Source organism: Populus nigra, chromosome 13, assembly GCF_951802175.1.
Source record: "Populus nigra chromosome 13, ddPopNigr1.1, whole genome shotgun sequence".
NCBI lineage: Eukaryota > Viridiplantae > Streptophyta > Magnoliopsida > Malpighiales > Salicaceae > Populus > Populus nigra.
In genome coordinates, this window is record NC_084864.1 from 10,323,235 (window position 1) to 10,345,583 (window position 22,349).

The 22,349-nt window shown below is 32.1% G+C and overlaps 2 protein-coding genes across 2 annotated transcripts; one reads left to right on the top strand and one right to left on the bottom strand.

The window, feature by feature from the left end:
* The first annotated feature begins 5,019 nt into the window (after nucleotides 1-5,019).
* On the top strand, nucleotides 5,020-9,099 carry LOC133670871 (pentatricopeptide repeat-containing protein At5g15280, mitochondrial). The gene has a single exon (XM_062091461.1). The coding sequence runs from the start codon at nucleotides 5,088-5,090 to the stop codon at nucleotides 8,853-8,855; it is 3,768 nt and encodes a 1,255-aa protein (XP_061947445.1). The 5' UTR covers nucleotides 5,020-5,087; the 3' UTR covers nucleotides 8,856-9,099.
* Nucleotides 9,100-10,798: 1,699 nt separating this feature from the next.
* On the bottom strand, nucleotides 10,799-12,606 carry LOC133671014 (pentatricopeptide repeat-containing protein At5g15300). Its single transcript, XM_062091631.1, has one exon. The coding sequence runs from the start codon at nucleotides 12,580-12,582 to the stop codon at nucleotides 10,942-10,944; it is 1,641 nt and encodes a 546-aa protein (XP_061947615.1). The 5' UTR covers nucleotides 12,583-12,606; the 3' UTR covers nucleotides 10,799-10,941.
* Nucleotides 12,607-22,349: the final 9,743 nt, after the last annotated feature.

The following is a 22,349-nucleotide window of genomic DNA, read 5'->3' on the forward strand; positions in this document are numbered from 1 at the left end:
TTTCTAATAACTATCTTGAAATAAAATATATGATATTTTTCAAGAGACAAAGCGATAATTTGTCATTAATAGGGATATTATGTTTTCCCTATAAATAAAATTTTATGCTTTATATTTATCTAATAAGTCAAATAGAAAGGAGTTCAACACAAAAATAGAATAGAGTAGATGTGAAAACAAAAAACAAAAAGAAAAGAGACAACACTTAAAGTATGACAATTTCTCTCTCTTAAAATAATTTAAAAGATTTTTGATCTAGTGATTCATGTGGATTACTATTAGAGGCTGAATAATTGAATGACTTGTGATTTAAGATAACTCAACCTTAAAGTTTTGAACAAATTGTAGAAGGAAGAATTTATATTTTAGTCCTTAAATTCTAATAAAAGAGAGAGAAAACCATTAAAAAAGGAAGAGGAAAGAGAACTTGGCTTGCCACATTTGAGTAATAAAAAAGAACAAGCTTTGTGTCAATGAATTCATCTTAGATAAGAGAGTTTAATTGAGGTAGTTCTCTCCTTTAACCATGCTTAAAAAAGTAGATCATGACTTATAAAGATTTTTTGGATTTCAATGTGGTTTTTAATTTTTTAGAGTGATTAGAAGGGGTTTTTAATTTGGTTTCAATTTGGTTTTCATGTGTATTTAATGAAAGTCTAAATTATTTGAAAGGTTTAAAAAATTCAAAAATAAATTGAAAAATAAATTGAAAAGGCTATTAATATATTTTGATCGGATCGATGTGATGAATACTTCACTAAGATTTTCAAGTTTATCTAAAAATAGTGAGATTCTCTCATACTAGGAACCTCTTAGAACACCATAATATAATAGAGTTTTTGAAAGGATAAATTGCACCCTATTAGATATGGTACAATCTATGATAAACTATACATACCTTCCATCTTCCTTTTTCTGAGGCTATGCCCTATAAATTACTAGTTATCTTTTAAATAGGGTTTCATCAAAATTTGTTGATAAGACTATATGAGATATGTAATGGTAATAGACAAATATTATCATACGTAAAAGACTTGAGATGTGACATTTATGTGAAAAGTATTATATTTGTAAAGTTAAGAGCTAAGTTAGATAAATATAAGTTTGTGAGATATCTAAAAGAAACTATTGGATATTATTTATATCATCTCATTAAGTAAGAATGTTTATCTCAAATCATGCCACCTTTTTAATATTTGTTCTTTAAAGAAGCAGTGGGAGGAAAATAAAACTTGAAGAAGTTCATGAACCACAAATTAACATCCAAATAAAACCTAAACCTGAGGCTATAACATTAGATATTCAGCTCGAAGCTCAAGAAACATAAGAATTCTGTACATCTAGTAGAACATGAACCAATAAGATTTAGATTTCTTATGAAAGATGAAACTGATGAGTTGTCCATACTTGATGAGCCTACCAATTACATGGAACCAATATTTGATATTGATTCTAAGAAATGGCTTGAGGCCATGAAATCTAAAATGAATTCCATGTATACCAACTAAGTATAGACCTTGGTTGATCCACTAGAAGGGATAAAACACATTGGATGTTAAGGGGTCTTTAAAAGAAAGACTGACAAAGAAGGTAATGTACAAACATTTAAAGTTAGACTAGTTACCAAAGGTTATAAATAAAGATAAATAGGTGAGCTTTGATGGAACCTTCTTATTGGTAGCTATGTTAAAATCCAGGAAAATTATGCTTGCTATAACTACATACTATGATTATGAGATTTGAAAAATGGATATCAAAATTATATTCTTGAATGAGAATCTTCAAAAAGATATGTATGTGACAACTTGAAAGTTTTGAGTCTAAGGAATTTGTCAATAAAGTATGCAAACTATATATATAAAAAAATTTATTAACTTAAGCAAACTTCAAGGAGTTTGAATATCTATTTTGATGAGATAATCAAATAGTTTGATTTTATAAAAACAAATATATATGAGATTTGTGTTTATAAAAAAAGTTAGTAAAAGTGGAGTTGTTTTTCTAATATTATATGTAGATGACTTATTATTAATAAAAAATGACATTTCTTTACTCTAGTTAGTAAAAATCTGGCTGTCTAGGAATTTTTCCATAAAGGATATGAGAGAAATAACTTATAAACAAAGAATAAAGATCTATAAAGATTGATCTAAAATTTTTGCTTGTATTGTCTTAATTTATGTACATAGAAAAGAGTTAAAACATGCATAGAAGATTCCCAAAAGAGGATAATTATCTATTTTGCATATAATACGTTTTTTCAATCATATGTGTCCTAAAACACAAATTGAGAAAGATATTATGAAAATGATTCCACATGCTTTGGATATATGATCTATAATGTATGTGATGATATGTATAAGATTGGATTTATCTTATGCTTTTATCATCACGAGTAAATATCAATCTAATCCAAGTGAAAGTCACAGGAAGATGGTTAAAAATATTATTAAATACTTAAGAATAATGAAGAATGTTTTTTTGGTTTACGAGGAAGATGAATTAATGTTTTTCAAACCCTGCATCTCAACAAACAAATTGATTGATTCCTCAACGTGGCCATGAAGAGCCAACCTTTCTATGACTGAATTCCATGTTGCAACATCTTTCTCTCGTCCTTGGACATCCTATGAAATTATATAATATTTTTATACTTTATTTTTCTAATATTACAACACAGTAACTATACTCTTAATATTAATTTCACATGTAACTATTGTAATAACTTATTTTTTATACTCTCCCCAATTTTTTCAAACATTTTTAAGAAACTAAAAAAAAAAATTATATATTGATTTTTTACAAGTTTTTTATAATTTTCAAATATTAACTATTTCCTACACAATTTTATATTCTTACATATTTTATTTTTATTTTAAGCAGGTAGGAACAATAAAAAAAAATTGAGTGCAAGCATATTTTCCTTAGTTTTATTTTGTTCATAAATTAACACCAATATAAATTTAAGCATTCCTTTGAATTCTTATATTCTTATATCTTCAGTTTCCTTTGTTTTTTATTTTCTTCATTAATAAATCAAATAACTCTTTAATAAGCCTCACAATTTCTACATCATCCCCTTTACTTGTAAAAAAAAACCCAAAAAAAAAACCATACCTCTAACTTTCTCTTTTTTAGTTTGACATACAAACTACAGAGATGTGGGAAAAGAGGAGCAAGAAAAACAGATCTATAACCATGAAAAGACTACACATTTATATTATTTTTTCACCTAAGATAATTGTTGATTGTCTTCAGATTTTTGTTTGTAATAAAAGATGATAATAAGGCAGTTGTATGAATTTCATATGGTTTTAATTTAAAAGACCAAAAAATCCTCATAGAAAACATATAGAAAAAAATAAAGAAAATCAATTTTTAATAAACTCAATATCGAAGGCTGAAATCGATAAAGAAAATAGGTGAAAAGAAGATTAAAAATTAAGACTGATATCAACTCAGGTTAACATTTTATACATATTATCTAGGTCATAAGACGAAGATGACCCTATAAAAAAAATAATGAAGCTCAATCCTTAACAATTCATTGCCAAAGGCTAAAAAAAGATAATTAATTTTAGAAAAAGGATTAAAAAAAAGCAATTAAAAGAATGTAGAACAAATTTGACATAGAAATAAAATAAAATGATGTAAAAATCCTGAGCCAGTCCGAGTTAACATGACAATATATGTGACCCAGACTACGAGGCCGAGTTATAATCATAGAAAGAAAAACAAAAAAAATAAAGAAACTTAATCTTAACTAAATATTGAATGATGAAATTGAAAAATTAAATTGATGAAAAAAAAAAACATCAAGAAAAGACTAATATCAATCAAGATTAAGATTTTATACCCAGACTAGGATCATGATACCGAGATAACCACACTAAATTTTTTTTAAAAAAAGCCCAATTCTAAACAGATAATTGAAAAACAAATTAATATTAAAATAGAAACCAAGGCAATTTTTTTTAAAAAAATAACAACCAAATGTGATATAAAAATTAAATTAAATCAAATGACACGAGATGAAATTGAAAACAACTTTATTTAAAAATAAAAAAATAAGGATCAAATCTGATATAAAAATTAAATAAAATAAAATGCTAAAAGATGAAATTGAAAAATATAATTAATAAAAAAAAGAATCAAATAAGAGGAAAATGGAGGAAAACTTTTGATTTTAGCTTGGTTGACATAGTTTTCAAGGGGAAGAGAGAGAATAAAAAAAGGGAGGAAAAATTCAACCATCACAGAACCACCACGAAAAGCTCTACACGCATTGTCTAATTGGATGCGCCTCCGCATGAGGAGTTAGAGAAGACTGTTGGTTGTTTTTGACAGCTAGAAGGCATCGTAGACATCACCCAAAAGGTACGAATACCTCTCATCCGCTTGTAACAATTTTTAATTTTTATTTCTATTTAATTTATTAAAATATCTGAGTGCCTTTGATTAATATGATATTAATAAAAAAAACTATAACAAAATGATAAGAATCTCATTAACATAAGCTATAGATATTTTGTTTTGGATAGCACCTTTGTAATTATATTGTGCAAAATAAAGATAAAAAATTGAAAATATTCCTACTCAAACTAACTTTTAAGGGTATTTTACATATTATTTTATGTAAAAAAAAATAAAGAGATTATTCTATACCCCTATTTAGTGACAAATAGATCTCATAAAAAAAGAAGAAGAAGATGATTTTATACCTAAAAACAAGTTATATAGTTTTTATTATTAAAAACAAAATAGTAATTTTATTATGTGAATACATACTAAAAAATAAGAACCTGAATGCATATATATTTTTTTTAATAAATTTTCAAATTCAAAGAAAATTAAATTATTATTTAAAAATTTTTTCTGTTAAAATATCAAAAACTTATAATTTTAATAAAAATGTAGGATATTCGTATCTTATTTAAGAAGCTTTTATAAAGTATTCTTTTCCTCGTCGATCAAGTATTGTCGTCTATATCTATTAGACGACAAGTCGTTTAGAGGGAATTCAAAGTTCTCTTCTTCCACTGCACACGGCATTCGTTCCAAAAGGCAGATACCGAGCAAATGGAGGCATGAAATCAAGAAGTAGAAGCAAGCTTCTCTGCAATCAAATGCTGCAAAACCTATCATATTTCACCTCCAATAATGCTAAACTTGAAAGGGTCAGTTCTCTTTTCACTCACATCTCCATTGAATTTCGATTCTTTACATGTTCTCTCACTGACCCTTCACTAAAACCCCACAAAGATTTATCATCTTTTAACTTTAATGGTATTGCGCACTCTGTTATATCTAAGTGTTCTCATTTCTTTGATAAAAAAGAACCCAAAAGACACAACTTTCTTTATGATGCTTCTTTTAAAATGCCGCTCTTAGATATCTCTGATGTAATACCTCATGTTACACGTCGGTTTTTGAGGGTTTTGAGGTTGAAACCAGAAGATGTGCTTGAAATGTTACTGGGTTTTCAAGTTGAGTGTGAAAGAGTTGCAGTTAAGAGTGCAAAGGTTGAGTCATTATGGGAGATTTTTAAGTATGCTAACGAACAAGATAAGGGTTTTAGGCATTTTCCCAAGTCATGTGAGGTTATGGCTTCTATTCTTGTTAGGCATGGGATGTTTAGAGAGGCTCAGTTATTGCTTTTGGCAATGGAGAGACAAGGAATTTCAATGGACAGTAGTAAGATTTTTGTTAGTTTGATTGAAGGGTATGTTGGTGTTGGTGATTTAGAAAGGGCTGTCTTAGTGTATGATCAAATGAGGGAGCGAGATTTAGTGCCATCGTTGTTGTGTTATCGTGCTCTTGTTGATCTTTCAGTAAGAATGAAGAGAACCCAGCTAGCATTTCGAGTTTCTTTAGATCTGGTAGAATTGGGGATTAGTGTAAGCGAAGGAGAAAATGCTAGTTTTGAGAATGTTGTAAGATTACTTTGTAGGGATGGAATGATTCGAGAAGCAAGGAATTTTATTAGGAAGTTAATGGCCTTGGGTTTTGAGCCTAGCAGCTTGGTTCTTAATGAGATTGCTCTTGGGTACTGTGAGCAGGACTTTGAGGATTCAGTAAGGTGTTTTGCTGAAATGAAATGTTCCCCAAATGTGCTTACTGGCAATAAGATTTTATTCAGTTTATGCACTGGTTTTGGTGTAGAGAGAGCAAATTTGTTCAGACTCAAATTGGAGCACTTGGGTTTTATGCCTGATGAAGTAACTTTTGGGATCTTGATTTGTTGGTGTTGTCGTGAAAGGAAATTGAGGGGTGCCTTCAATTATTTATCAGAGTTGTTATCTCGAGGCCTAAAACCCAATATATGGTGCTATCATGCTCTTATCAGTGCGTTGTTTAAAGAAGGCATGTGGGAGCATGCACAAGACATTCTTGATGAAATGGTGGATATGGGAACAGCCCCTGTTTTGTCAACTTTCAAAATTCTTTTGGCAGGATATTGCAGGGCTAGACGATTTGATGAAGTAAAGGTGGTGATTCATGAGATGGTGAACCGTGGTCTAATTGAATCATCTGCACTCGAGGATCCTCTTTCAAAGGCATTTATGGTCTTGGAGCTCAAGACTTTATCAGTGCGGTTGAAAAGGGACAATGATGTTGAGTTTTCTAAGACAGAATTCTTTGATAACCTTGGTAATGGACTTTATTTGGATACAGACCTGGATGAGTATGACAAAAGAGTAACGAGGATACTGGAAGATTCTATGGTTCCTGATTTTGATTTTCTAGTAAGGAAGGAATGCAGTAATGGAAATTTTAAAGTTGCATGCTCATTGACCGGTGAAATGGCTCGATGGGGTCAAGAACTGTCTCTCTCTGTTGTCTCTGCATTATTAAAGGGGCTTTGCACTCCTCGTTCCTATATCAAGTTATGCAGCAGTCTTTTGGAGAAGATGCCAAAGCTGGTTAATCAACTAGACCAAGAAGTTCTCAATTTGCTAGTCCAAGCATACTGCAAAATTGGATTGACACACAAAGGGTGGTTGATTTTTAATCAAATGCTTCAAAGAAATCTAACAATTAACAGTGAAACATTTACTGCTCTAATTAAGGGACTGTGTAAGAAGGAAAATTTGCGGAACCTTCATGATTGCTGGGATTTTGCTCTAAATGGTAAATGGTTACCAGGGTTGGTGGATTGTATATCTGTGGTTGAATGTCTGTGCCATTGTGGAATGCTGAAGGAGGTACTAGAGCTTTTGGAAAGGATGTTGGTATTGAATCCTGAATCAAGGTTAAAAGTTTTACATATCTTCCTTGAAAAGCTTTCTCTTACTGGCTTTTCGAGCATTGCACACTTGTTTGTGGAAGAACTACTACAGCATGGTTGTGCCTTAGATCAAATTGCATATAGCCATCTTATAAAGGGGTTATGCAAGGAGCAAAAGTATAAAGTTGCCTTCGCAGTATTAGACATAATGCTTGCTAGGAAAATGGTTCCATGCTTGGACGTATCTCTAATTCTGATTCCTCGGCTGTGTAAGGCTGAAAAACTTCAGACAGCTATTGAATTAATGGAAAATGTTTTGAGGGTGCAAACTACATTCTACAGCGATTTTGCTAAAAGATTTTGTGTGACAGGAAAGGCTGGGGAAGCAGCCAATATTTTCCAGAATATGCTGTCCAAGGGGCTGCTACCTGATGCTGATATTTATAATATGCTGTTGCAACAATTCTGCCACACCAAAAACTTGAAGAAAGTCAGGGAGTTACTTGGTGTTGTCATAAGAAAAACTGCAAGCCTCACAATCTCGAGTTATCGCAGTTATGTGCGTTTGATGTGTATAGAGGGTAAAGTGGATTATGCATTGAGCCTGAAGAAGGTAATGGTGCGAGAAAGCAAGTCTGCTAGCATCATCCTATACAACATTCTGATTTTCTATCTTCTCTCTGCTGGGGAAAGTATGCTCGTGAAGAAGGTTTTGAATGAATTACAGGAGGAGGGGTTGGTGCTCAATGAAGTTACATATAATTTTCTGGTATATGGATTTTCTAAATGCAAAGATGTCTCTACTGGTATGCACTATCTGTCTACAATGATTTCAAAGGAGCTTAGGCCTAGCTATCGAAGCTTAAGCACAGTAATAACCTTCCTATGTGATATTGGGGAACTTGATAAAGTATTGGAATTGAGTCGAGAAATAGAATTGAAAGGCTGGATTCTTGGTTCAATTGCTCAAAATGCAATTGTTGAGGGCCTTCTTTTCCAGGATAAGGTTGAAGCAGCTAAACAATTTCTGGACCGAATGGTATATAAAGGTTTAACTCCTCAAAGTATTAGTTATGATAATTTAATTAAGCGGTTTTGTTGCCTTGGAAGACTGGACAAGGCTATTGACCTTCTGAATGTAATGTTGAAGAAAGGAAATATGCCTAGTTCTACCAGTTATGATTCTGTAATTTGTGGTTTCTGCTCTAGAAATCAACTGAACCAAGCTATGGATTTCCATGCTGAGATGTTGGATAGGAATCTTAAGCCAAGTATCAACACATGGGACTTGCTTGTCAAACAGTATTGCCAACAAGGACAACCTGCAGAAGCAGCAAAGCTCCTTCTTTCAATGGTTCAGGTCGGCGAGACTCCAACCAGGCTGATGTACTGCTCTGTAATTGATGGTTATCGCATGGAAAACAATCCAAGGAAGGCATCAGAGCTAATGCAAATGATGCAACAAAGTGGTTATGAGCCAGATTTTGATACGCATTGGTCTCTTATTAGCAATTTAAGCAATTCGAGTGACAAGGATTATAGTAAAAGTAGTCAGGGTTTCCTGTCAAGCCTTCTCGCTGGAAGTGGATTCTCTTCCAAGAAGGACCTCAATGCCAAACTGGGTTAAATACAACGGTGCAAAGGGTAGGCCTTTTAGCTTCATGAAACATTGATATATTCTTACATGAAATTTTGTAATTTTCACCATGAATTAGGCGTTTCAGCTCAGCTGTTTCCATGGAAAAGAGCTTTGACAGTTTACAATAGGATGCTAGGTCTTCTATCCTATGGCAAGCACACAGCTGAACCGCATTTTGTATATACAATGATATGAAAGTAAAGTTCTCAAGTGTATTTCTTCTTTGCGGTAATACATGTTTATTCATGATTTGTTGTCCGAGTACGATGTGCACTGTACCTTCTTGCAATCTTGCTGCCATTATGGGAGAGCTACTCCATTCTTTTCCAGGCTACAGCTAATTTACAAGAACACATCGATTGCAGCCACGTTTCATTATTTATCTATGATCTAGTTTACTTATCATAACTCTGTATTATTCAACTAAATGTTTTGTATAAATTCTTTTAATAGTAAAACAAGTTCAACTATTTATTGAATTAGATTAAATAATTTTTTTCTATTTTCAAATTATATAAAATTATTATATTTTTGTTAAAATAAAAGAAATTAAGAACATAAAGGTAAAACATCAGTCATAATATAATAATTAATATTAAGAAGATATAAAGCTGATGTTGATGAAAACAGATAATAAGTACAAGAAACAAAATTTTGTTGAAAAGAATTATTATATAAAAACCTTGATTGAAAATTTTATTACTCAATATGTTATATAATCTAAACTTTATGTTACAATTAAATAAGAAAAAAAAATTCTAAATGAACAAGGAAAATATTTCAAATCATGAAAAATAACTTCCAGGGTTTATTTCAATGTCTTCCCCACTTCAAATGACTAAGGTGGAGGCAATTCGCATCTGCATGAAGCGCACAAGTCACTTGAATGTTACACTAAGGTCATTTCAGAACTTGTAGATTATCAACAAACACATCAGGCAATCTATAGAAACATGAGAATCATACACAGCCTTGTGACTTGACTGTTAACTGTAATATTGCAAAGAAGAAACTCAAATCTTTTCAAGTGAAAACAAAAGAAGGTATTCAGATGAGTTCAAAGATGTTGTAGATTTTTCTTTGAGTGAGAGAAGTTGGGATGCCTGCAGTTGACTGGACTTTTAACTATGAGCAGAAGTATGATGCAGAGTGTACATTTTTCTTTCCTATTGAGGATGAATTGCTAAGCAAGTGATATTACTGGATGGGATTTAAATCATATAGCAATGCGAAGGCGCTACATCATGCCAGTACTTTCAGCACCTGAAAAGAAGTGAAGATAGAAAGACAGCATTCTCAAAATATAAAATCAAATAACTTGGAGCACACATAATTTTATGATCAATCAATAAGTCATCTAGCAGAGTTTCCTGATGCCGTGCATTGCTCAAGTGATATTACGAACAGGAATAGGTAGCGCTAAATTTCACCGTTCTTGATAACAGAACTTACATTGTTATGGAGCTTGTCGACACGGTAGGACTCAGCTGAGATTAAATTTGTTATATAAAATAAGTCATCATGCTTCATGAAAACCTAAATCATCACACAACTTAATGATGAAACTTGTTGATATGCACAAGTTCGATCCATTTTAATTGTTAAGGTCCCATGCAGGGTGAAATTAACATCATTAGAATGCTTCTGTTAGTAAACAGGGGTTTAGGACAACTTCAATATTGAAAAAATGGATATATTACTAATTTCTGTACCGCTGAAAGCTTTTTTATAAAAGTGAGATTCGTGTAATTACAACTCGTACCAAAAGTTAGCTCAGTCACTTGAAGCACGCGCTTGGATTTGAGTCTGCCAACTAAATTTGTTTTCACCTACCAGCCTCAAACGTTCTTTTCTATTACTACATAACTCCAGAAAAAATCAGATCAGATAAATAGTAACACATAAGGACTAAAAATGAAAAAGAAAAAGAAAAAGAAAAAAGAAGGTCAATAATGCTTTCTTAAAGCTGAATAAAATGCAATTTATATATGTGACCAATTATACACATAAAAGGTTGAACTATATCCAAATATTACATGTCTGACATGAGAGCATACTCTCACCTACTTGCAGCTCATGACACTTGGCCTCTTGAATTTAGTTTGGGTTTTGGATCAAACAAAAATTGCATGACAGCTCTGTCATCTGCTTCAATTAGGCTGCGGCCAGCTTCTTTTCTAACTCCACCATCATCCATCAACTTCCTCACCTCCTCAGCTCCATCCCACTCACCTGCTGAAGCATAAATGTTAGAAAGTAACACATAATCCCCACTCTCATCCCTTCTTAGTTTAAGTAGTCTCTCATTTGCAAGCCTCCCCAGCTCAACATTTCCATGAACTCTACAAGCCCCAAGCAGCGTCCTCCAAATTATAGCATTAGGTTCAATCTCCATTTTGCCTATTAACTCGAATGCTTCACTCAATAGCCCTGCACGACCCAACAAATCCACCATACACCCATGATGTATCATATTTGGCTCTATATCATACCTCTCTCTCATAAGTTTGAAATACCGGCGCCCCTCTTCAACATTCCCGGCATGACTACAAGCAACAATCACTCCAACAAAAGTTATCTCATTTGGCTTAATATTTTTCAAAGCCTGCATCTCAGCAAACAATTTGATTGATTCCTCAGCATGGCCATGAAAAGCCAACCCTCCTATAACTGAATTCCATGTTGTAACATCTTTCTCTCTCATCTTTTTAAATACCTGAAGTGCTATCTCGATACTTCCACACTTCGCATACATGTCAACGAGTGCATTCCCAAGTAAAACACTCAAATCTCCCCGAGTCATCTCTGAAATTGAGCAATGCAACTTTCTGCCAACCTCCAAATCACCCAAATCTGCACATGCCGACAAAAGACTCAGCATTGTCACCTCATCTGGACACTCTCCCACGTTCCTCATCTCCTCAAACATCTCCAAAGCCTGCCTTTGCTCCCCACGAAGGACATACCCAGCAATCATCGTATTCCAAGTCACAACATCTTTTTCTGGAGCCTCGTCAAAGAGTGTCCTAGCATTTTCCATCTCTCCATTTTTCACATACCCTGTAATCATCACATTCCAGGAAACCAAATCTTTCACTGGCATTTCATCAAAAATTTGCCTTGCCACACCCAGTTCCCCTCTCCTTGCATACCCCGCAGTCAAAGCAGACCAAGAAACAACACTCCTTTCCGGCAAATCATAAAAAATCGATCTAGCTATCACCAAATCCCCACAATTAGAATGAAAATAAATAAGGGTATTTCTCACAAAAGAATTCACTTCAAATCCATATTTCAAAACCTTCCCATGAACACAAAAACCAGTCTTTCTCCATTCAAGCCTAGTACAACCTTTAAGCAAGAAAGAAAACGTGAACTTATCAGGCTTTACACCTCGATTCTCCATCTGGGTATAAAGCAAAACTACTTTTGAAGGATTTTTGCTTTGAGATGAACCTCTCATCATTGTATTCCACATGAAAATGTCTGGTTCAGTAATTTGAGCAAACACTTGGTGGGCATAGTTTATAGCACCAGAAATGGTCATAGCACCAGCAAATATGAGCTCTCTGAGGGCTGCTCGGTTTGAATTGAACCCTTTGATTATAAGGGTAGCGTGGATTTTCTTTAGAGCAAGAAGATTGTTGCAGTTTTTCCATAGGCTTGACGGCTGCTTGCGATTGGTGCTCCTATCGTTTGTTCTTTTTCTTATCATGATGTTAAATTTGTATTAGAAATGGCTAAGAGACCGTTAAGTTTGGCGGTTCTAGTAGTTGACTTCTTTCTGAGTTTGATATTGGGCTTTGTGTTCATGGACCTTCGTGACATTAATTTTGGGCCCTTTAATTTTTCCTTTTATTGAACAAATGTCACCTTATAATGTTTTTAACCATTTTATAATGTTTTGAAAAAAAATATGGTTTTTTTTTTAATATCACCCTTCGACATCCTGTGAAATTATATAATATTTTATACTTTATATTTCTAATATTACAACACACTAAATATACTCTTAATATTAATTTCAGTAGCATGTACCAATTGTAATAACTTATTTTTTATCATTTATCTAATTTTTTCAAATATTTTTTTTTAAATTGAAAAAAATTATAAATTTTATTTTTTTTATAAAATTTATTGAATTTTCAAAATTTTTCTATTTTTTATAAAATTTTATATTCTTACTATTTTTACATATTTTATTTTTATTTTTATTTTTATTTTTATTTTACATGTAAAAACAATAACAAATAAAAAAAGAGAAATGAGTGCAAGCCAAAAGTGAAAAGAATAAAATTCAAAAGAGTGAAAAATAAATAAATAACTAGAATATTATTACCAAATTAATAAATATCCCCATCCATATTTTTTCCATAATCTAATGGATTTTTCTAAAATCCTAAGCAAACATTCCTAAATATGGTTTATCCTAAATTTTATTCTAAAAATACATTGTTATCCCTTCTAAAATCCCAACAAAACATTTCCAAACAAGCACGATAATTGCATGTCAAAAACACCCTTTAAAACATACTAGATAGGTGGTTTGCACTACGTCGCAGGCCGGTCTAAATTTTCTCAATACAAGAAAATAATATTCAAATGACAATAGTTTAAGACAAATTTGGTTAAATTTACTAAACTACGACTCATGATATAAGACCGAAACAACCCGCGGAAAGGAAAGTGAAAAGAAATCATAAAGTTCAAGACCTAATAACTTAATAAAAAAAATAAAAAAAAATTCAAAAAATATAATGCCAAATAAGTAAACCCGAGCCAACTCGGCCTAACAAAAAGGTTAACTCAACTAATTTGCAATATGAGATATGATACAAGGATAACCCAACAAAAAAAAAAATCAAAACAAATCAAGAAGCTCAAGGTCTAATAATTCAATGTCAAAAGATGAAAAAAAAACAATTTTTAAACAAGATCCTAAAAAAGATCAAACTTAAACAGAGTTTATCATCAAAACTGGTAGATCAAGTTATGAAACTGAGATTACCCTATAAAAGATAAACATGAAAAAACCACAAAGAACGATTTCAAACCATAAAAAATTAAAATAATTAAAATAAAAATAATAAGGACTAAATAATACACAATAATAATTGAAAGAAACTAATCAGGGAGTAAATTGAAAAACAAAATAAATGAAGAAAATGATAAAAAAAAAGCAATAAAAAAATGAGGATTAAAATTGGAAACCAAATAGAATTAAATTAAACTCTCAAGGATAAAATAAAAAATAATAATAATGAAAATGATAAAAAAAAATAGCAATAAAAAGAATAAGGACTAGGTTAGATTAAAAAAAATCTAATTAGATTAAATGATGAGGGATGAAATTAAAAATAAAACAAACTTAAAGAAGCATCAAATCTAAAAAAAATAGAAATAAAAAGAATGACGATTAAATCCAAAACAAATACAAGCTGGAGGAAACAATTGAATTTGTCAAAGTTCTGTGGCCCAAGTAGCCCTATTTTATTGATATATTATATTATAATAATGCGTGTTACTAAAAAATCCCTAAAGGCATATGAATATTATGAAAAACAATGATGCAAATACGAAAATACCCTCTCAAGGCAACTTTTGATTTTTCAAAGTCAAAGGGTAAACATGAAATTTTACTGTACATAAAATGTGTAAAAACAAAACATCCCCTCTTTTAAAGGCCAATATTTTTTAGACTTGAAGGGCACAAATGTTATTTAACTATACAAATAAATTTATAAAGATGCAAAAGCCTATGGACAAAAGGCCAATGTTTTGAGGCCCCAAGAGCAATATAGTATTTTTACTGCACATAAAAAACAAAACTATAACTTTATCTTCGATCAATTCTCAAATGATATTTGGATCACATGAAAAATACAACTTTACCCTTGCTATTAAGGCAATTGTTAAGAGTAATGAAAGAATAACTTGTCATTACATTGCTTGAATCCATAATAATTCTCCTCACAAAACATAGTAAAACCTAAACCTTTTTAGTTGTTTATTAATGAGAGGCATTATGAATTTTGGGTAACGCCTTTCATCTTGACAAACATGCCATTTATTTCCCAACATCTTATACATTCTATGTTTAAACTATATTTTAAAAAGTTTATTCTTGTTTTATTTGATGATATAATGCTTTTCAAATAATCTGAAGTAGAACATTTAGAGCTTTTAACCTTACATGAAAATAGTCCTAGAAAATAGTACATTTAAAGAAATTAAAGGATTAATATGGAAATCACAATTACAAAATCACTACATATTTATGTTGATTGTACTTAGGACCTTATGTTTAAGCTTTATTTCATTAATTACGTTAACAAATACCTTAGCGCCAACAAATTAGCATTAGCTTAAGTTAATATTTTTCTTCATAACAATCATTTAAGTTATCTAGTTGAGTATAACCAGATTTTAAGAAAACAATTGTTTAGAGAATAAAAGAAAAATTAAGAGTTGTTCTTCATTTCAATATCATATATTGATATGAATTAGATTAGTTTCAACTTAAGTTTATGTTTTTTCATAAGTGATTGGGCTACTTAGTATGATTAGATGGATGAATAATTTTAATCATTAATTGTACAAGAAAAATCAAGGGCATTTTTATTCAAAAACTAATACAATAATATGAAAACAAGCCCATTTTCATTAAAATAGATTATGAAATATATATTGTATTAATGAAATTATCAAAAGTACAATAATATAAAGATTGTCCATTATAATAGTTGGAAAGCTTAGGAAAATTCCTTTCTAAAGCTAATTCTAATATTTTTCATCTAGCTTTTATTTTATCTGGATTATATTAGCTTTGATTTCCAAAAAGATTTTCATTTTAGTTAAATCACTAATGTTCAAGGGTGTTAAAACCCTGACTACCATGAAGTTCCAATTAAAGATAAATCTTTATATATGTATTTTTATTGGTAATTACAACGTGGAAAACAAGCATGCTTTTTTAAAATGATACAATATTTGTGAAATTTATTGTCTCTTGTTAAAGAAAAAATAGTAGAATGTCAAGTCCCTACACATGGAAATGAAATAAAGAAATGCTAGTTAGTAATCCTTTATAGCTTGTTTAAAAACAAATCACATGTTGAATTGAATGCAATTCTACATGTAATTTAAATTTAATTATTAACCTTTTTAAAAATTTTATGTTCGGAATAAAATATTAAACCACATAATTGAATTCAATTATACTATTTGAAATACCTATAGAAATGAATTTAATTAGCAATCTTTATTGTTTTTCTCTTAAATCATTTTTTTTAGTAGTTTCATCAACAATACAAAAATTTAATAAAACAATGATGATAATGTTTGCTATGATATTATTTGATTGTCTATTAACTTCTAATCTTCAACCTTGGCTTAGATAATTAAAATTAAGTTGTTACCAATATTCCAAAAAAGTATTAATATCTCATATAATGCATCTGTTTGTGATACAATCAAGACTATACTAAAAGATCCATTACAAGTTTTAATTGGACCATTTACATGATCAAAAGAAAATAAGTTAATTATTTTTGACAGTTAGAAACTTATTTTTTTAATGTTTAGTTTTACTCTAAAAAGTATTATTCTCGATTCAATCATTGGATTGAATTGAAACTTTATCATGACTTTTTATAGGTATTTTTTTTTATTGGTTTAAATTTTCAAGTCACTTAGACATCAAGAAGACCTTACGATAAGGTCCAGAAAATAAAGTGCAGGAATAACATTAGCTTCCTAGTTAATATAGGATTATTTTTTCTATTTTATTTAGAAAAAAGATTTTCTAGCCTTGTTTAGGAATTTTTACCTAGTATAAATAGTGTTATTTAACTTGTATTTAGGGTTTAAAAAAAACATTAATAAAAAGATAGTTTGATTATTCAGAAATAAAACTTGTGTGTGAGAGTATTGTAACCCAATTTTGGCCCATTGGCTTTTAATTTAATTTTACAGGGTTTAAAATGTAAAATTAAAATATCAGAGATTTATTTTAATGAAAAGTATGATTTGTCAACTTGCGTGAAAAACTAGGGACTACAATGTACTTTTATCATTCTATCTTTATCTTCAAGATAATCTCTATCTTCAAGATAATCATTGTCTTCAAGATAATGATAGTTATATGCTTTTAAATTTAATTTTTAATCAAATTTAAACTTCAAAGAAGAGAATGATTTTGATTGAAACTTGATTTCTCACACGCGAATGGACTTTTGCACTATAAATACAGATCTTAGTGTATGAAAAAAAAGGACAAAAAACCCAGGAAAAGACCATTACAGAAACCATAAAAAAAATTAAAAAAAAAATATTTACCAAAAAAAGAGAGGGCGTGGCCGAATCCTAGACTAGTCACGGCCCCCTCCCCCAGCTTTTTCCTCTCTCCTTCCCTGGTCCCCAAACCAGCTATTAAACGCTCTCATTCATCGATTCTTTTTCCGCCAATCTCAACCCCAAGGAGCTGCAACTCCTCATAAAAAATAAAAATAAAAAGTATTTCTCCCTCTTAGTCACCGACCTTCAGCCTCTCTTCCCCGCTCTCACTCTCCCCGTTAACCACCATCCTTCATCTCAGCCTCCTCATCGAGAACACAAGCCTCCACCCATCAATCCTCACCCACATGGAAACCGAAGGAAACCATACACAGACCACCCTTTCACTTCCTTTTTCTACGACCGATCGACCCTCAAACTGACCACACACGGTATTCTTCCCCAATCCGCAATATTTCTCTTTCTTCCCTAACCGACTACCATGAGCAACGGAGAAGCAGCACCCGAAGACCCAAAGGTTCCAGCCACAGGTAGCTGCAAAACAGAGAAGAGTTTTCCTCAGAACTCAGCTGCAGCAGCAAAAGTCGTGTGGTGTAGTTTTTTTTTCCTTCCTCCAGCGGTGTAGTTTCTTCATGCACAAGAACCGTGAGACGCCAGCATGGCAATCATGGACTGCCTAGCCTCCAATGAAGCAACGTTTAGAAGCACTCTTCTCATCAGCCCTTGCACCAGCTGTGAACAGCAGCAGACTACAAGCTCTAACAAGCACTCCTCTCTCCCCACTGTGCTTTTCCTGCCATAGTCAGGAATTATACCGTATTTTATAGGTTGCACAATATTTACCAACGCCAGAGTTGAAAATATTCATAGGTGAATATTCACTGACATCAGAGTCGGGAATATTATAGGATGACTATAACAACAGAACATAAATAAACCTTTAGCAATTTTAGACAAAATCAGAAATGCAGTCTGCCTCAGGTAGGACGCTTAAGGGGTGATAGCATCTTTCCTTTCGTGTAACTAGTCTCGGACCATAGAATCTATGTTGACCAGTTAGGGTTTCTAGTCACCATAATACTAGGTGGCGACTCCTTAAACAAGACTGTTTTCCTCTAAAAAAATAAGATGCCAAATATATGTTCCTTTTCCAATTGAGATAATTTTTAATTGGTCGCCGCGATGTTCAGATGTGACAGAAAGTTTGCTCATAATCTTGATTTCTCATAGAACTACTCTGACTTATCAAAGAATTAACCGAACTTCATAACATCTTATATACTTCTCATTTATGTCTTGATTATAGGCATTGGATAGGGGTTGGTTACTTATAGTCTTTGTGCCTCAAGCTCAATCACAAACTTGATCTTAGCTTTTTTAGGAATGGTTGTAACGACCCCGATTTTCTCCATTTTTTTCGCGATACATTGAAAATTTTCAGGTAATTTTTTTTTATATACAGGTCCACCAAAAATTTCCACCAAAAATTCGGCAGAGTCTCCCCTATACTGGGAGGTCCCAAGTTATCGACATATACCCTGTTTACACTTCTAATATCTCACATCTCCTCATAACTCAATTACGACCCAATCGTCCTGGGTCCCAACCCAACTTATTATCATCAACACAACACATCTTATTCAATAACATCATATAATGTAGTTCAAATGAAAGATTCAATTTCAACTATAAACATGCATGGTTAAATAGGTACTTAGAGTTTCAACCATTAGATTAAAGGCATACATTCAGATTTACGGATTGATATTACATCTCAAGTTTTAGGAGATAAGTCTTTTAATTTACAAATAATTTACATAGTCAAAAGCAAAAGACAAACTAAACTAGTATCACTCTTGACATGACCCTGATGGACCTGAAAATAGAAATTAACATGTACACATAATTATAAAAGACAGTAACAAGCAATAACAATGGCAGACAATAATCTCTACGAAATTTCTTTTGATATATAAAATTAGGCATAAACCTCTTTTACAACATATATTTTCCATCTATTACCAATATCCATCTAATATCCTATCTCATTTGCCAAGAATAATTCCATTTTGGAAATCTCAACACAACTCAACAGTTTGCGACCACCATCTCCTTATAAATCAATTCTCACTTAATACCAAGATATTCCTCTCTTGGTATCATTAGCTTATCTCATTCTTTTGGAATGACTAATCCATATATTTCCTTTCTGAATCTGTTGCTAAAAGGTAATTGCTGAAACTAATAAATCTCATTAGTATCATTAGTCTTCTAATATTGGGCTAGACTAATCAATTATATTCACATGTCAATATAATACAACCGATCAATATCATTAACTATTCCTTCCTTAGAATAGTTAATCAAATCTTATTCATATCTGGTTTACCATCAAAATTGTCGATGTCAAGAACCCTTGACATCATTAGCCTCCTTACCTGGAGTAGCTAATCACACCAGAAATGGTTGTCGATACCAATGTGACCTATTGATATCATTAACTATTCTCGATCCGGAATAGTTAATCAATGCCATTTGATTCTTCCATTCGTGCCGAACCCCTTTCATTTTTCTTATTAACATCATATGCATTGTAACCACGGTTACCAATTATCATTCGCACACAATCTTAGTTATCGACACTATGGTTACTATGCATCCTTCACATAACTTTGGTCACCATCATCACAGTGCTAAGTATCAATTTATGCCCTTAGCCACTATCATTATGGCGTTAAGTATCATTGTAATGTATCCTTAGCCACCAACACTATGGTAACCAATTATCTATCAATTCCTCTCTAATCTCCAAGTCATTGTGTCTACCCAATAACCAAATTAATTAATTTACTCAATATCTTAGTCATATTTTAATTGTTAGCCAATCAATCCGGTAATTCCATACGAATTACCCCATATTCGGTTAACTTCTTCGTTAACCAATAAACCCGGTAATTCTCTTAATTACCCAAGAAATCTAGTTAATCCAACCTGGTTGTCAAAATCAATCCGGTAATTCCATACGAATTACCTAGCATCCAGCTAACCTCTTTTGTTAGCCAATCAATCCGGTAATTCCATACGAATTACCCCATATTCGGTTAACTTGTTTGTTAACCAATAAACCTGGTAATTCTCTTAATTACCCAAGAAATCCAGCCAACCCATCTTGGTTGCCACAATCAATCCGGTAACTCCATACGAATTACCTAGCATCCGGCTAACCTCTTTTGTTAGCCAATCAATCCGGTAATACATTGAGATTTAGAATGCATCTACACGATTCCTTGCAAAAGTAGGTTCCCGTGTATCGGGTTTCCTAGACATCTCGTTGGTATGACGTTTCTGCTGCAGTACAAAACATTTAAGAGAATGCAATTACTTAATAATAATGATAACTAAATGGTCTGGCAGTTAAATGAAGCATTAACATTTATAATTCCTTCATGTACTTGGTATAAATAACTTGTAGTACATATAGATGCACCAATTCTTACAATCAACGATAATCTTAAACCCGGCTAACCTCTTAAGGCATCATTTGTTGAGGTTAACCGTTCACTCACCCCGGTCATCCACTTCGGATGCCATTAGCCAAAGCTAATCAATCGTTCGTCCCGGCCATCCATTCGGATACCATTAGCTGAAGCTAATCATTCGTTTTTCCCGACCATCTATTCAGATACCATTAGCCAAAGCTAATCAATCGTTCGTCCCGGCCATCCATTCGGATGCCATTAGCCGAAGCTAATCATTCATTTGTCCCGGCCATCCATTCGGATGCCATTAGCCGAAGCTAATCATCTATTCGGATGCCATTAGCCAAAGCTAATCATTCGTTCGTCCCGGCCATCCATTCGGATGCCATTAGCCGAAGCTAATCATTCATTTGTCCCGGCCATCCATTCAGATGCCATTAACCAAAGCTAATCAATCGTTCGTCCCGGCCATCCATTCAGATGCCATTAGCCGAAGCTAATCAGTCGTTCGTCCTGGTCATCTATTCGGATGCCATTAGCAGAAGCTAATCATTCGTTTGTCCCGGCCATCCATTCGGATGCCATTAATTAACCATTTGTCAACATTTAAGCGTTTGACGATCTAATATCTGTTCTAACGCAATATGGTAACATTCATGATAAAGTATTTTATTCTTCAATGTATATAAAAAAGAGAAGGTGCAAGTCACCTACCTAGAATAGGTGCACATGCTGCCACTCCATGCAATTGTCCAATCCCCACAGCTTTCCCTGTACTACCAGGGATTCAATTTTTATCAACAATACAACCAACATCACATCTTCATTTAATTCTTATTCAACTAGTATTCTCAAACTATTCACAATGAATTTTCTTTAAGATCTCATACTCTTACTCATTTTAATGTTTATATTCATTCTTATAATTTTGTTATCAAAACCATCACTCAACAGCAATTGCAAGCAACGATTAAAAATTGTCTAATTCTGATCAATTAAGCTTAACCAACCCAAAACACTATCTAGTGTCTTAATCATAACTAAAGTTGTAAAACTCAGTTTTGGGCGTGATTTATCTCTATGAAAGGCTAAACATAGAGATACAACTTTTATGAAGAAACCAATTCCAAATTATTTTATTTTAAGGCTCAAAATCAACAATCACAATAGCCCCTTCTTTATAGCTCAAATTTTGGACAACGAGGATTTTCATTCCTTAGAAATTCTTTTCAACCTCCAACTTATTTTCATACAAAATCAACATCATCCAAGGTCATTTGGCATCATTAAATCACAAATTCAAACCAATCCTGAAGCAAAACATTCAAACAATTTCCCTACCTCTACAATATAGCAAGATTAGACCAAAATAAGGAAACTCATTCCTTTTGAGATTTCTCCTATTATTATTATTAATACGACAAAATGATGAACTATTCATTTTCTTTCGCTTTCTCCTCGTGCGATTAAATATATACAGCAAACCTTAACAATTAATATTCTCAGATCATTATCACAACAATAATTTCACCCTACTAATTGGGATCCATGACAACCTTCATTAACTAACCATTTGCTAAAAATACTTATGGCTAGCTTTAAATATGTTTTATTTTTCCAAATTTCTTTCATTTCAATTTCTTCATGGTTCCACCTCATTTATATCCACACAACCAACAAGTTAGCTTTCTATTCAATCAACATGTTC